This window comes from Oryctolagus cuniculus, chromosome 17 (assembly GCF_051225735.1).
Source record: "Oryctolagus cuniculus isolate XC-2025 breed Fujian yellow rabbit chromosome 17, ASM5122573v1, whole genome shotgun sequence".
NCBI lineage: Eukaryota > Metazoa > Chordata > Mammalia > Lagomorpha > Leporidae > Oryctolagus > Oryctolagus cuniculus.
The window spans coordinates 48,719,873-48,734,598 of NC_142883.1; the positions used below are offsets into that span (position 1 = coordinate 48,719,873).

Genomic DNA, 14,726 nt, shown 5'->3' on the forward strand with positions numbered 1-14,726 from the left:
TTTCACTTTATGTTTCTGTGTGGGAGCAAACTGTTGAAATCCATACTTAATGTATACTAAGCTGATCTTCTGTATATTAAGATAATCGAAAATGAATCTTGATGTGAATGGAAGGGGAGGGGGAGTGGGAAAGGGGAGGGTTGTGGGTGGGAGGGACGGTATGGGGGGAAAGCCATTGTAATCCATAAGTCGTACTTTGGAAATTTATATTCATTAAATGAAAGTTTAAAAAAAAATAACTGTAACTCTGTTTTTCAAATAAATAAAACAAATCTTTTTGAAAAAAAAATGTTTAAAGATGAAATACTAAGATTATAAAACAGGGGCTGGCGCCTTGGCTCACTTGGTTAAACCTCTGCCTGCGGTGCCAGCATCCCATGTGGGCGCTGGGTTCTAGTCCTGGTTGCTCCTCTTCCAGTCCAGCTCTCTGCTGTGGGAGGGCAGTGGAGGATGGCCCAAGTGCTTGGGCCCCTGCACCTGCATGGGAGACCAGGAGGAGGCTCCTGGCTTCGGATAGGTGTGGCGCCATCCGTAGCGGCCATTTGGGGAGTGAACCAATGGAATGAAGACCTTTCTCTCTGTCTCCCTCTCTTTCACTGTCTGTAACTCTACTTGTCAAATAAATAAGTAAATAAACAAAATTTTTTAAAAAAGAATAAAACAAATAGAACAGAAAGTATAAAAAGAATACTAGCAGAGAACTCATAAAGAATAAATGACAGGAAAATATGTTCAGCTTCAATGCCAACTAGGAACAAGCAAACTGAAAAATAGTAAGTGTTCATTGAATGATCATATAATTGGCAAGTTTACAAATAGTTGACCTTCTCCACTAACAGCAAGGACTAGGGACTACATTTTAAAATTTTCTTGAAATATAATTTACATACAAGCAAATACACTCATTTTAAGGTCAGTTCAATGAGTTTTAAAATAAAATAAACTTATAACCCACTCAAAATCTGGAAAAATTCCATCACCTCGCAATTTAGTATGAAAATTTACAGGCCAGCGCCACAGCTCAATAGGCTAATCCTCTGCCTGTGGTGCCAGCACACTGGGTTCTAGTCCCAGTCGGGGTGCCAGATTCTGTGCCAGTTGCTCCTCTTCCAGTCCAGCTCTCTGCTGTGGCCTGGGAGTTCAGTGGAGGATGGCCCAAATGCTTGGGCCATGCACCTGCATGGGAGACGAGGAGAAGCACCTGGCTCCTGGTTTCGGATCAGCGTGGTGCACACGCCGCAGTGCGCCAGACGCAGCAGCCACTGGAGGGTGAACCAACGGAAACAGGAAGACCTTTCTCTCTTTCCCTCTCTCTCACTGTCCACTCTGCCTGTCAAAAAAAAAAAAAAAAAAAAGAGAGAGAGAGAGAGAGAAAGAAAAAAAAAGAAAATTTACAATCAAGATTTCATCTCCTGTCACTAAGCTGATTTTTTCCTATTTGAATTCTATCACTGCAGATCAGAATTTTCTGTTTGAATTGTTTTTAGAGTCATTGTTAGGTTACACAAATTAAAAAAAAAAAAAACCAGTGGCAAGCATAGGGCTCTCACTCACTCCTTCCATTCCAGTTATCCTCGATATTAACACCTTGCCTGAGGGTGGGACATTTGTACAAATTATGATCCAGTGCTGACACCTTATTAATTAAAGTCTACAGTTTCCTAAAGGAAACTACGTTTTGTAGATTTGAACGGATGTATAATGATTTGTATTCACCAATTCAGTATCAAAAAGAATAGCTTCACCTCCTAAAAATCCTCCATGGCTTTTAAAGAACTTAGTCTGATTTTTCCAAAGGAGGAAAATTTACTCCCCTACCCTGAAATCCCCTTGGAATTGATATCCTATTTAAAATATAACTTGTTAATGACCTCCTTTTAAATTGTGCAGTATCCAGGTTTTACAGTCTTAAATATGTTTAACTCATCTATGCTCATTTAATTACAATCCAAGTTGCAAATTCAAAAACCTAAAATAGGCACTCGTGAGCATAAAATTCCATTTAGTAACAAGTTAATGTTCAGCCTTTAAAATGATAATATTTCCTTTCCTTCAAAGGATTTCACAAAAATAGAGTAACATCAAAAATGTAAAGTTTATTGATAACTTGCAAAATAGTGAGAAGAGGAAAGAAATACTTCACGAGTGAAGTATCAACTAGTATATAGTTATAAATATTATTTCACTGAATCATGATGTAAATGACAATATACCATTTTTTCTCATTGCAATGATGATTGTCATGAATCTTCACTTTGCAATATTAATCTGTTTTCAAGAAAAATAAAATGAAATGAAAAAAAAAAAACCTAACTCTGGCTCCCTCCCCAAGCTTGAGAGAACAACATTTAGGGCCCCAGGGATGACTTGAGTTCTTGAGTAAATACAAACCAAACTATTCTAACAAAACAAGATGAAAGCTCATTCTAGATTCAGGTCCATTAAAAAGGACAATGCAGAGGCAGGCACTGAGGCATAGTAGGCTAAACCTCTGCCTGTAGTGCCAGCATCCCACATGGGTGACAGTTCATGTCCTGGCTGCTCCACTTCCCATCCAGCTCCCTGCTGTGGCCTGGGAAAGCAGTAGAAGTTGGCCCAAGTGCTTGGGCCCCGCACCTGCATGGGAGACTCAGACGAAGGTCCTAGCTCCTGATTTCAGATCCGCCCAGCTCCAGCCTATGAGGCATCTAGGGAGTGAATCAGGGGATGGGAGACCTTTCTCTCTGCTGCTCAAATAAATAATTTTTTTTAAAAAAAGCACAATGCAGAGAGGAAAACACAAGATAAATTAAAAAGGTTAAGAGACAGAATGATGTGAGTGCTTTATAGAGAGATAAGTAAAAAAAATTTTTTGAACAACAAATCCAGTTTAGAAGTAGCAGGAGACTGAGGTGTTTGGGTCTTAGTCCTTGTTGACGTGGGAGGAGGCAGTATCATTTAAATTGCAGTTATTGTTTTAAAAACATAGATGATAAGTAAGTGGTTTAATAACTTGAGACCAAAGTTTCTATTAAAATATCATAAAATACGCCTCTTCAAGGTGACCTGAAATTCACAAAGAGAAAAAACTTTCCTAGCTGGTCACTGAGAACCCATTCCTGTGTTCAACTACACACTTCTCCTTTCTTACTTACTGAACAATTACATAGTGTTTCATTTAAACAGTTTCAAAAATAAGTCTGTATTAATATTTAAATATCAATAGATAAAATTATGTAATAATCCCAATCATCATGGGCAGAAGATGATTTTCTTTTTACAAATGACTCTGCCCAGGGCTCCCTTCATGTCTTGGTTCCTCAGGCTGTAGATGAAGGGGTTCAGCATGGGAGTCACCACAGTGTACATCATAACCATGACAGTCTCCTTCACAGTAGAATTATTGGCTGATGGGATTAGGTAGAGACCAATAACTGTCCCATAGAACAACGACACCACAGACAGGTGGGAGCCACAGGTGGAGAAGGCCTTACGGATGCCCCGCGCAGAAGGAACCTTGATGATGGAAGACACAATCCTTGCATAGGATGTGATAATGAGTAGGAAAGGGATGACGAGAATGATGCCTCCCATGACAAATATCACCAACTCATTGACATGGGTGTCAGAGCAGGCCAACTTCAGAAGAGCAGACATATCACAGAAAAAGTGGGGGATCACATTATCTGCACAGAAAGACAGCCTGGCCATGAGCAGGGTGTGCAGCAGGGCATGGAACGTGGTCAGCACCCAGGACAGCACCACCAGGCAGAAGCAGAGCTTGGGGCTCATGATGCTGGTGTAGTGCAGGGGGAAGCAGATGGCCACATAGCGGTCGTAGGCCATGGCCACAAGGAGGAAGCTCTCCAGGTCTCCAAAAAACAGGAAGAAGTACATTTGGGCCAGGCATCCTGCATAAGGGATGGATGGGACTTGGCTCTGCATGATCTGCAGCAATTTGGGCATTGTGACAGAGGAGAAGCAGAGGTCAGAGAGGGACAAGTTGCTGAGAAACAAATACATGGGCGTGTGGAGATGAGAGTCCAGGTGAATGAGGACAATGATGAGGAGGTTCCCTATGACTGTGGTCAGGTACATGGCCAGGAACAGGATGTAGAAGAGGTTTTTGTGCTGTGGCTGGATGGGCAGGCCCAGGAGGAGGAACTCTGACGCAGTGGTTTGGTTCTTTCATGTCATGTTGTGTGGCTAGTACCTTTAGGAAGAAATAACAGTGTCCCCTAAAGCTTGAATTTAAAAATCAACATATTTCTATGATACATTATTTATTAAATGTTCTGTCAAAATACTTCCTTTCACTCACATCACAATATCGATGTCTTTACTCTTGATGTATGCAATTACAATCCATAGACATAAATGCCTTATTTCTTCATTTCTTTTTACATGTTACAGTATTCCTTTGTTTCTCAAACATTATTATCTATTTGTTCCTGAGACACAAATTTATTAGTTTACTTTCTGACCACTTGAAAACTATGATTGGCTCCTACTCTGTCTGTTTCTTACCTGTTAATTTTCCTCAAGGTTTTCTAAATATCATTTTCTTTCAACTTTATGTATACCTACAAGCAGAACCATGCCCTCCACTGTATTAGCTTACCATTTAAACACTAGTGTAGATATCTATCTAACCCACAGAACTCTGTATCCCACCGCTCCATGATTATCTTCCTGTGGAGGGATCACAGACATCTTAAGCTCAACAGATCCCAAATGAAACTCAAGTCTTACCTAGTCCCTCTCCCAAACTTCTCCTTCTCCATTCTCACAATCAGTGAAAGGAATCCAGTACCAAATCAAAACTCTGTGAGTTTTATTTCATTCATTTCTCCTCTCATCATCAACTCCAATCTAACATAGCCTATAGATTCTACACTTAGCTCTCTGATCATCCACTCTGTATCCAAACACACGATCCTAGGCCAGGCCGACATCTTAACTGAAATGGATGGTTAAAACAGCTGCTCAATTCATCTCCCTGTTTCTCTGCTTCAGGGCTTTTCTCCTTCAACAATCTTTTTCTCCCATTGTGGTGTTCTTACATCTTTCTCCTGACTAAGTATTTCAGAGGATTCTCATTGCTCTTAAGATAACGGCAAAATTCCTTTCACGGGCAGGAGTGGTGCTCTAGGACCTGACTCTTGCCGACCTCCACACTATCATCTGACCCCACTCTCCAGCAGTGATGGACTTAAAAGTGATCATTTCTTGCCTCCAGCATTTTGCACCTGCTGTTCCTCCTAACTAGCATCTATTCCCTCTGCTCCCTTTCTACCTGATTTACCCCCAGTTATTCTTCTATGTAGATGACATTTACTCAGCTAAACCTTTCATGTCTCACCAGACTTCTTAAGATTTGCTCCTATGTTACCACTGTTCCCAGTACTCATCCCATAGCACTCACGTCCTAGATCACTAGTTTAATCTGACTTCCCCCCAGACTGCAAGCTCCGTGTAGGAAGGCCATGCCATGCCTGCAGTAGAGCTGGCAGCTGGCATGGTACCCAGATAGGACCTATGTTTCATTACTTACTTATATCATTTTCCTTCAAGTTGAGACATACTTATGAATTCCTCAGTCTTCAAAGGCTACAAACTCTCATTAAAGTTAGAATTAATAGTCCTACTAAATCCTCCAGAACTAAAACCAGATTTAAGCATTTGGGGCTAAATTTAGACTATTACTAGGTAGATGTAATTTTGTACCCACAGAAAACATGAGGGTACCTCAGTTATACCATTCATTTCACCAATGCAGATGACTCATTCTAAGCATCCTAATGTTTCTACTGCACACATCATTGGCATTGGCGTGGGAAAAAACAAATACAATTGTGGGCTCGGCATTGTGGTGCAGTGAGTTAAGGCACTGCCTGGGACTTCAGCATCCCAAACGGGAGCATCAGTTCAAGTCCCAGCTGCTCTGCTTTGATACAGCTCCTGCTACTGTGCCTTGGAAGGCAACAGGAGATGACCCAAGTGCTTGGGCCCTTGCCGCCCACATGGTAGTGCCACATGGAGTTCTTGGCTCCTGGCTTTGACCTGACCCAGATCTGGCTGCTGTAGCCATTTAGGGAGTGAACCAGCATATATAAAATCTCTCTCTCTCTCTCTCTCTCTCTCTCTGTGTGTGTGTGTGTGTGAGAGAGAGACACTTTGCCTTTGAAATAAGTAAATAGTTTTTAAAATAAATATGGTAATTTTAGAAATTATTGGAGAAACAGAAAGATAAATGATCATTTCTACCCTCAAGCTCTAAACTGAGTTCTATCTAAGATGTCCAAAGCCCATTGTAATGGTTAATTTAATGTATCAATATGGGTAGGTCCTTGTACCTTGTTTTAGACAAATACCAGTCCAGATGTTACTATGAAGGTATTTTGAAACATGATAAACATTTAAATGAGCAGACTGAGTAAAGCATATTAGCATACATAATGTGGTGAACCTCATAGAATATGTTGAAAGCCTAAGGAGAAAAAGCAGAGGTCCCTTGAAGAACAAAGAATTCTGCCTCCAGACTGCCTTTGGATGCAAGACTAAGGCTGTAACATCAACTTTTCCCTGGATTTCCAGCCTCCTGACCTGCCCTGCATATTCTAGACTTTGCAGTTCCAACAACTGCATGAGATAGAATTCCTGTGCATAAATCTCCCCCACTTGCTCTTGTTCTATCATCTATTATCTATCTACCTACCTATCTCTATCTATCTATCAATCACCCATCTATATGATATGGTTCTGACTTCTGGAGAATGCTGACTTAAATACTGCCCTTTTTGTATCAAAGCTGACTGAGAAATCAGAGGAGGATCATTAAGAGATGTTGGAATATCCTTCAATGAAAATATGTAACTGGTCTCACCTGCTGGGATCTTCATCCTCCTGACAGTCCTTAAGCTGCACTGACAGTTTTACAGTTGGACATTATGTTATGGAATTACACTGGGAAGAAACATTAGGGGAAATCATTCACCAGTTTTCTCAAAAGTAACTGAGTAAAGTAGTCAGACCCAACCTGGTGTCAAAAGTCTAACTAGGAATCACAGACCAGAGATATCCCTTGCAGGTGCTACCACTGATGGTGAAATTAGCTTCACTACCTTCCTCTCCTACACTGGACAAAAGAATAACCTAGGATAGAACTTCTAAAGTGTAATGTCTGTGAAAACCCACCAGGCATTCTGTAACAATGCTGATTCTCATTCTCTAGTTCAGATTGCAGATTTTTTTTTTTTTATTTTTATTTTTTTGACAGGCAGAGTGGACAGTGAGAGAGAGAGACAGAGAGAAAGGTCTTCCTTTGCCGTTGGTTCACCCTCCAATGGCCGCCGCGGCCGGCGCGCTGCGGCCGGCGCACCGTGCTGATCCGATGGCAGGAGCCAGGAGCCAGGTGCTTTTCCTGGTCTCCCATGGGGTGCAGGGCCCAAGCACTTGGGCCATCCTCCACTGCACTCCCTGGCCACAGCAGAGAGCTGGCCTGGAAGAGGGGCAACCAAGACAGAATCCGGCGCCCCGACCGGGACTAGAACCCGGTGTGCCGGCGCCGCTAGACGGAGGATTAGCCTAGTGAGCCGATTGCAGATTTTAAGTGAAGACCCAGATGATGGCAATGCTGCGGTCCATGGACTGCACTTGAGGAGTAAGGTCATACATTGCCTTTAAATTACAATACTGCGTTTTCCCCAGAGCAGTTTAACTACAATTTCTGAATGGAAGTCTGTTCAATGTTTCTTAAAACTATAGATTATTTTTAAATAAAACAAGACTTAATAGCTACTGCATTGAAGCCTACCTCACAGAACCATCGTTGCACTGAAATGATGCAATCCTGTAAGAACACATTGCACAGGAAGTTTTACGTAGGATGATATCTCTAAAACAGTGTAACTGGCCGACCTTAGTCAAAATACTTCCAGATTGCTGGGAAGTCTTGGCAGTCAGAGAAGTGGAGCAGAGGAAAGCTAATCATATCTAAAGAACTATCCAGCAGATCATACAACTCGGAAAACCAAAACCCACAGGTTGGATGGACACTAAGGCCCATTCCCCCTCCTGCCCAACTTACCCAGGCTGTTTGAGGGGGACTCCAGGGCCTGATCCATAATTCTACTCTACTTTATTCATTATGGGCATGTGATGTGACAGCCTCTGTGGTCACCACCAATGTCTGCACCATCCTCTTACATCTCTCGTTCCACTCATCTTAGGCCTAAGGGGACTTGCATCCTGGAGGAGTCCAGATCCAGGAGGAATTCATTAAAGACAAAGGAGCTGCCTGGGACCTCTCTGGGACAGATAGTCTGAGTCCTTCAGGGGAAACTGATTACAGCCACTGGTCGCACCTGACTACTTGGAAGAAGGTGGGGTGGGGAGAAACTTGTCATGGATGCTTGATCATTTCCTGTTTACACCTGGAGGCTAGTCCCGCGTGGCTGCAGCCTACATTTTATGGGTGAAGAAAAATGGTTGGAGAAGCCACAAAGTTAATCAGACTGAGAATGTTCTAAAATATCTCAAGAGTGTCAGAGTTTACACAAGAAGCTTTCAGTGGGCTTTAAGCCAAATACCACCCTGAAAGACACATACTTTGGAAAGATTTCCAGGAGGCAATCTCTCACTAAAACTCAATTCCCCAAAAACACAGCACAGGCGAGGTAAACCCGCCACTAACAGGAGTCAGACTTCTGTGGCCCAACCACATGCATATCTACAGAAAGGACAGAAATAAGAGAAAAGATGAACTCGCCAAGATCCCGCCCGATTCTTCATTAAGTCAAGATGGAAACACACACCCATTTTCCCAAGGGCCCTCTGCACGTCCCCTTCTCTCTGAGGAACTGGATTGTCTGCCTCTGGTGCACATAAGGCAGAATCTTCTTAACACAAGTGCGTGGATTGTTAATACCTCCATGAGTCTGAAAGGACCCCAGGTTCCTCTGCAGCTGTTTTCTAGCATTCGCCAGCCCCTGGATCTGGACTGATTGGAATATTTCATTTCCTCCCTGTGCCTCTGGCCCTCCCACCTCTCCTTCCTGCCTTCTACCACTCTTGGATGAATGGGTTTTGCAATTCTAGTGGTTGTGTTTTGTGCATTTGTTGTTGTTGTTTTTCTGTGAAACACATGCACTGGATGTGGGAGATAAAGGAAAACCTCAGTTGTTCCTGGTCACTCCCTTTATAACGATTACTATTTTGTTTCCTGTAACTCAGGGTAGGTTTTGTCTGTCCCGCTCCACTGGGATAAACGGACAACTAGCCTTAGAGATGGGAGGGGAGGAAGAAAACCCCACAGCCAGATCTGTGGATTTCTGAGGAGTGGGTTTTTTCCTCCCCTTGAAGTGGATAAAACTTTTTTCACTGTTACATTAAAGTTCCCCAGATGTGGGGAAGTGCCAGTTATAGGCAAGTGCCAGCACAACACAGAAGACTCACAGTACTTGTTAGTCACTACTGATTCTTTCTGCTATTTTTTTTTCAAGATTTTATTTATTTATTTGTGAGGTAGAGCTACAGACAGTGAGAAGGAGAAATGGAGAGAAATGTCTTCTGTCTGTTGGCTCATTCCCCAAATGGCTGCAATGGCTGGAGCTGTGCCAATCCGAAGCCAAGAGCCAGGTTCTTCCCCCTGGTCTCCCATATGAGTTCAGGGGCCCAAGGACTTGGGCCATCCTCCACTGCTTTACCAGGCCACAGCAGAGAGCTGGATTGGAAGAGGAGCAGCCAGGACTAGAACCAGCACCCATATGGGATGCCGGTGCCACAGGTGGAGGATTAACCTGCTATGCCATGGCGCAGGTCCCTGTCTGCTATTGTTAAAAAGTATTTATTTATTTATTGAAATCAGAGTTACAGAGAGGCAGAGGCAGAGAGAGAGAGAGAGGTCTTCCATCCACTGGTTTACTTCCCAGATGGCCAAAATGGCTGGAGCTGTGCCAATCCAAAGCCAGGAACCAGGAGCTTCTTCCTAGTCTCCCACGTGGGTGGAGAGGCCCATGGATTTAGGCCATCTTCTGCTGCTTTCCTGGGCCAAAGCAGAGAGCTGGATTGGAAGTGGAGCAGCCTGGAGTCGAACCAGCACCTATATGGGATGCCGGCACTGCAGGCAGCAGCTTTACACGCTACGCCACAGCACTGGACCTTTGCTATTTTGAGAAATATTTGGTGCTGCAATTAGGAACTGGAAGGATAAATTTATTAAATCTGTAAAAACAAAAGTCAAGGCTGGTGCTGTGGCATAGTAGGCTAAACCTCCACCAGTGATGCCAGCATCCCATATGGGCATCGGTTTGAGTCCTGGCTACTCTACTTCTGATCCACCCCTCTGTTGTGACCTGGGAAAGCAGTAGAGGATGGCCCCAGTGTTTGGGCCTCTGCACCCACTGTAGGAGACCTGGACGAAGCTCCTAGCTCCTGCTTTCAAACTGGCCCAGCGCCAACCATTGTGGCCACTGGGGAGTGAGCCAATGGATGGAAGACCTTTCTCTCTCTTTCTCTCAAATAAACAAAAACTTAAAAAGTCACAGACAATGTAAAGCAATTAATAGCTATACCATGAGCAAGTATTGGAAGATTCAATATTTGCATAATATTGGCTACTCTGAACTGTTCTAGTGAGTCAAAATGCCAATAAAACATTTTAGCAGGAATTTTCATGCACAGATTGATGATCTGGTTGTAAAAGTTATAACTAAAGGTAAAGAAACTAAAAAGTAAAATTTATTTTCAAAGAGAAAAAATAGAAGGAGTCACCATGTCTAGTTTCCAGATTATTAAATTACAATTCATAGGAAAGTGTAGTGTCAAAGAAAGGATAGTAATATGCATCAGTATTGAGTGTGTATAAGAGAATGGAGACAGCAGAGACTGATATACCCATGTATCTTCTGTTGATTTGCACCTTCCAAAGATGCAGAAAAGGAAATTCAATGGAATGTACCCTTTTCAACAAATGATGCTGGGAAAATGAATTTCTATAGGCAAAGAAATAGCTTCAATACATACCTCACATTCTTTACAATAATGAATAGAAAATGGATCACAGACCTTAATGTCTGTATGAATGGCAAGAATATTCCCCATCACATCCCCCTACTCTGTGAAGCCAAAGACCCGAGAGGAGAAGCAGGAAACGTGGAGCAGGGCTGAGCTAAGTTACTTTCCAGTTGCATCCGCTAAAGCCAGCTGAACGTGGTGCACAACTGCTTGCTGCAGCTGTGACTGTATAAGAAATGAGACTAAGGGAAGCTAAAACAGTGCCCTAGAAGCATGCAGTTCTCAAGGGATGCATTTTCTGCATGGGGAGGGATAATGACAGTTTCACTGAATTGGAATTTGAGTCCACCTTTCAGACATTATGGGGCCTTTTTTATGTAAACTTTTTTTTGTTTTTTTTTTTATATCTTACATATATTAAATTTTTTTAAACTTTTATTTAATAAATATAAATTTCAAAAGTACAACTTTCGGATTATAGCAGCTTTTTCCCCACATAACCACCCTCCCACCCACAACCATCCCATCTCCCACTCCCTCTCCCATCCTATTCGTCATCAAGATTCATTTTCAATTATCTTTATATACAGAAGATCAACTTAGTATATACTAAGTAAGGATTTCAACAGTTTGCACCTACACAGAAACACAGAGTATAAAGTACTGTTTGAGTACTAGTTATACCGTTAATTCACATAGTACAACACATTAAGGACAGAGATCCTACATGGGGAGTAAGTGCACAGTGACTCCTGTTGTTGACTTAACAAACTGAACTCTTGTTTATGGCATCAGTAATCACCCTAGGCTTTTGTCATGAGCTGCCAAGGCTATGGAAGCCTCTTGAGGTCACCAACTTCGATCTTATTTAGACAAGATAGTCAAAGTGGAAGTTCTCTCCTCCCTTCAGAGAAAGGTACATCCTTCTTTGATGGCCTGTTCTTTCCACTGAGTCCTCACAGAGATCTTTCATTTAGGTCATTTTTTTTTTACATGAAGAGATAGGATTGTATTTAGTGCAAAGAACAGTTAAAGAACATCTAATACAGTACAGGCAAATCTTTCCAACAGAAACTTCAAAAAAAGCCTATTGTTCAATGAGCAAATATGGGGAACATGTTCAGTGTTCTTGGTAATCATGAAAATTCAAGTGAAGTCACTACCTGGTACCACCATACACCAATAAGAAATATAAACAGAAATGCCATGGGACAGGGGATTGGGAAACCCACATTCCATGTAAAAGCACCTGGCTTTGAGTCCTGTGTGCGCTTCAGAGCCAACATTCTAATGCGCACCCTAGGAAGCTGAAGCTGGCTCAAGTACTTGGGTTACCCAGGGGAGACCTGGCTGGGGTTACAGGCTCCTGGCTTTGGTATGGTCCATCCCTGGCTCTTTGAGGTGGGTCAGCAGATGCAAGATGCCCCTCCTTCTTTCCCCTGCTTCTTTTGGTCATTCTGCCTTCCAAATAATATCTTAAAAATTAAATTAAAACAAAGTTAAAATGGCAAGAAGCATGGACATGGAGCACAGTGGTCAGGACACTGCTTGCCTCCCATATCAGAGTTCACGTCCCAGCTCCACTCCCAGTTCAGCTTCTTGTTAATGTGCACCCTGGGAGATAGCAGATAACGGCTCAAGTACTTGGGTCCCTGCTACCCATGAGAGAGGCACAGATTCAGTTTTAGCCTCTTGGCTTTGGCTTGGCCCAGCTTGGATTTGGTGGATATTTGGGAAGAGAACAAGCACAAGGAACATTTGTGTCTCTGTGACTTTAAAATAAAAATTTTGAAGTTTTAAAAATGACAGGAAATACCAAACTTTAGCAAGAATATATAAAAAACCAAAATCTCATATCCTGGTGAAGGTGTTAAAATTGGTACAAACATTTTAGACAACTGTTTGGTAGTAGCTACTTAAGCAGAATAGATAAGCCTACATACCAACAATTCCATTTTTATGGATATACTCCCAATTCATAAGTATATATCAATGACAAATTCCAGAACCTATATACCAGTAACAGTCATAATAGCCCCAACCTTAAGACCACCTACATTCCCATTAAGAATAGAACAATTCCATGAGGTTGTCACTGTGGTGAAATGCCTTATATACTCTCATGGGCTTTTTAGACAGATCCAAATGCCTTAAGGGCTGATTCTGAGGCCAGAGTGCTGTTTAAGACATCTGCCATTCTGTGAGTCTGCTATGTATCCTGCTTCCCATGTTGGATTGTTCTCTCCTTTTTAATTCTATCAGTTAGTAGTAGCAGACACTAGTCTTTTTATGTGATCCCTTTGACGCTTAAGCCTATCATTATGATCAATTATGAACTGAAACTGATCACTTTGACTAGTGAGATGGCATTGGTACATGCCACCCTGATGGGATTAGATTGGAATCCTCTGGCACGTTTCTAACTTATATTTAACAAGAACACTTTTCAGTTAAATTTAAACACCTAAGAATAATTGTGTGTTAATTAAAGAGTTCAACCAATGGTATTAAGTAGAACAAAAAAATACTAAAAGGAATAAAGTAGTAACTTGTTCCTTGACATTCAGGACAAGGGATGATCAAGTCATTGTTTCTCATAGTGTCCATTTCACATCAACAGGTTTCATTTTAGGTGCACAGTCAGTTGTCACTGATCAGGGAGAACATATGATATTTGTCCCTTTGGGACTGGCTTATTTCACTCGGCATGATATTTTCCAGATTCTTCCATTTTGTTGCAGATGACCGGATTTCATTGTTTTTTCCTGCTGTATAGTATTCTGTAGAGTACATATCCCATAATTTCTTTATCCAGTCTACTGTTGATGGCATTTAGGTTGATTCCATGGCTTAGCTATTATGAATTGAGCTGCAATAAACACTGGGGTGCAGGCAACTCTTTTATTTGCCAATTTAATTTCCTTTGGGTAAATTCCAAGGAGTGGGATGGCTGGGTTGTATGGTAGGGTTATATTCAGGTTTCTGAGGAATCTCCAAACAGACTTCCATAGTGGCTTTACCAGTTTGCATTCCCACAAACAGTGGGTTAGTGTCCCTTTTCCCCCATATCCTCGCCAGCATCTGTTGTTGGTAGATTTCTGAATGTGAGCCATTCTAACCGGGGTGAGGTGAAACCTCACTGTGGTTTTGATTTGCATTTCCCTGATTGCTAGTGATCCTGAACATTTTTTCATGTGTCTGTTGGCCATTTGGATTTCCTCCTTTGAAAAATGTCTGTTGAGGTCCTTGGCCCATCTCTTAAGTGGGTTGTTGGTTTTGTTGTTGTGGAGTTTCTTGATCTCTTTGTAGATTCAGGTTATTAACCCTTTATCTGTTGCATAGTTTGCAAATATTTTTTCCCATTCCATTAGTTGCCTCTTCACTTTCCTGACTGTTTCTTTTGCAGTACAGAAACTTCTCAATCTGATGTAATCCCAATTGTTAATTTTGGCTTTGACTGCCTGTGGCCTCCAGGGTCTTTTCCAAGAAGTCCTTGCCTTGCCTATATCTTGCAGGGTTTCTCCAATATTCTCTAATAATTTGATGGTGTTGGGTCATAGATTTAAGTCTTTAATCCATGTTGAGTGGATTTTTGTGTAAGGTGAAAGATAGGGGTCTTGCTTCATGCTTCTGCACGTGGAAATCCAGTTTTCCAGCACCATTTGTTGAATAGACTGTCCTTGCTCCAGGAATTGGTTTTAGATCCTTGATCAAATATAAGTTGGCTGTAG

General features: G+C 42.0%; 1 protein-coding gene across 1 annotated transcript; it reads right to left on the reverse strand.

Moving 5' to 3' along the window:
* Positions 1-3,231: 3,231 nt before the first annotated feature.
* Positions 3,232-4,176, reverse strand: LOC138846353 (olfactory receptor-like protein DTMT). Its single transcript, XM_070061794.2, is given in 1 exon segment — positions 3,232-4,176. A coding segment is annotated over 1 exon segment (945 nt).
* Positions 4,177-14,726: the final 10,550 nt, after the last annotated feature.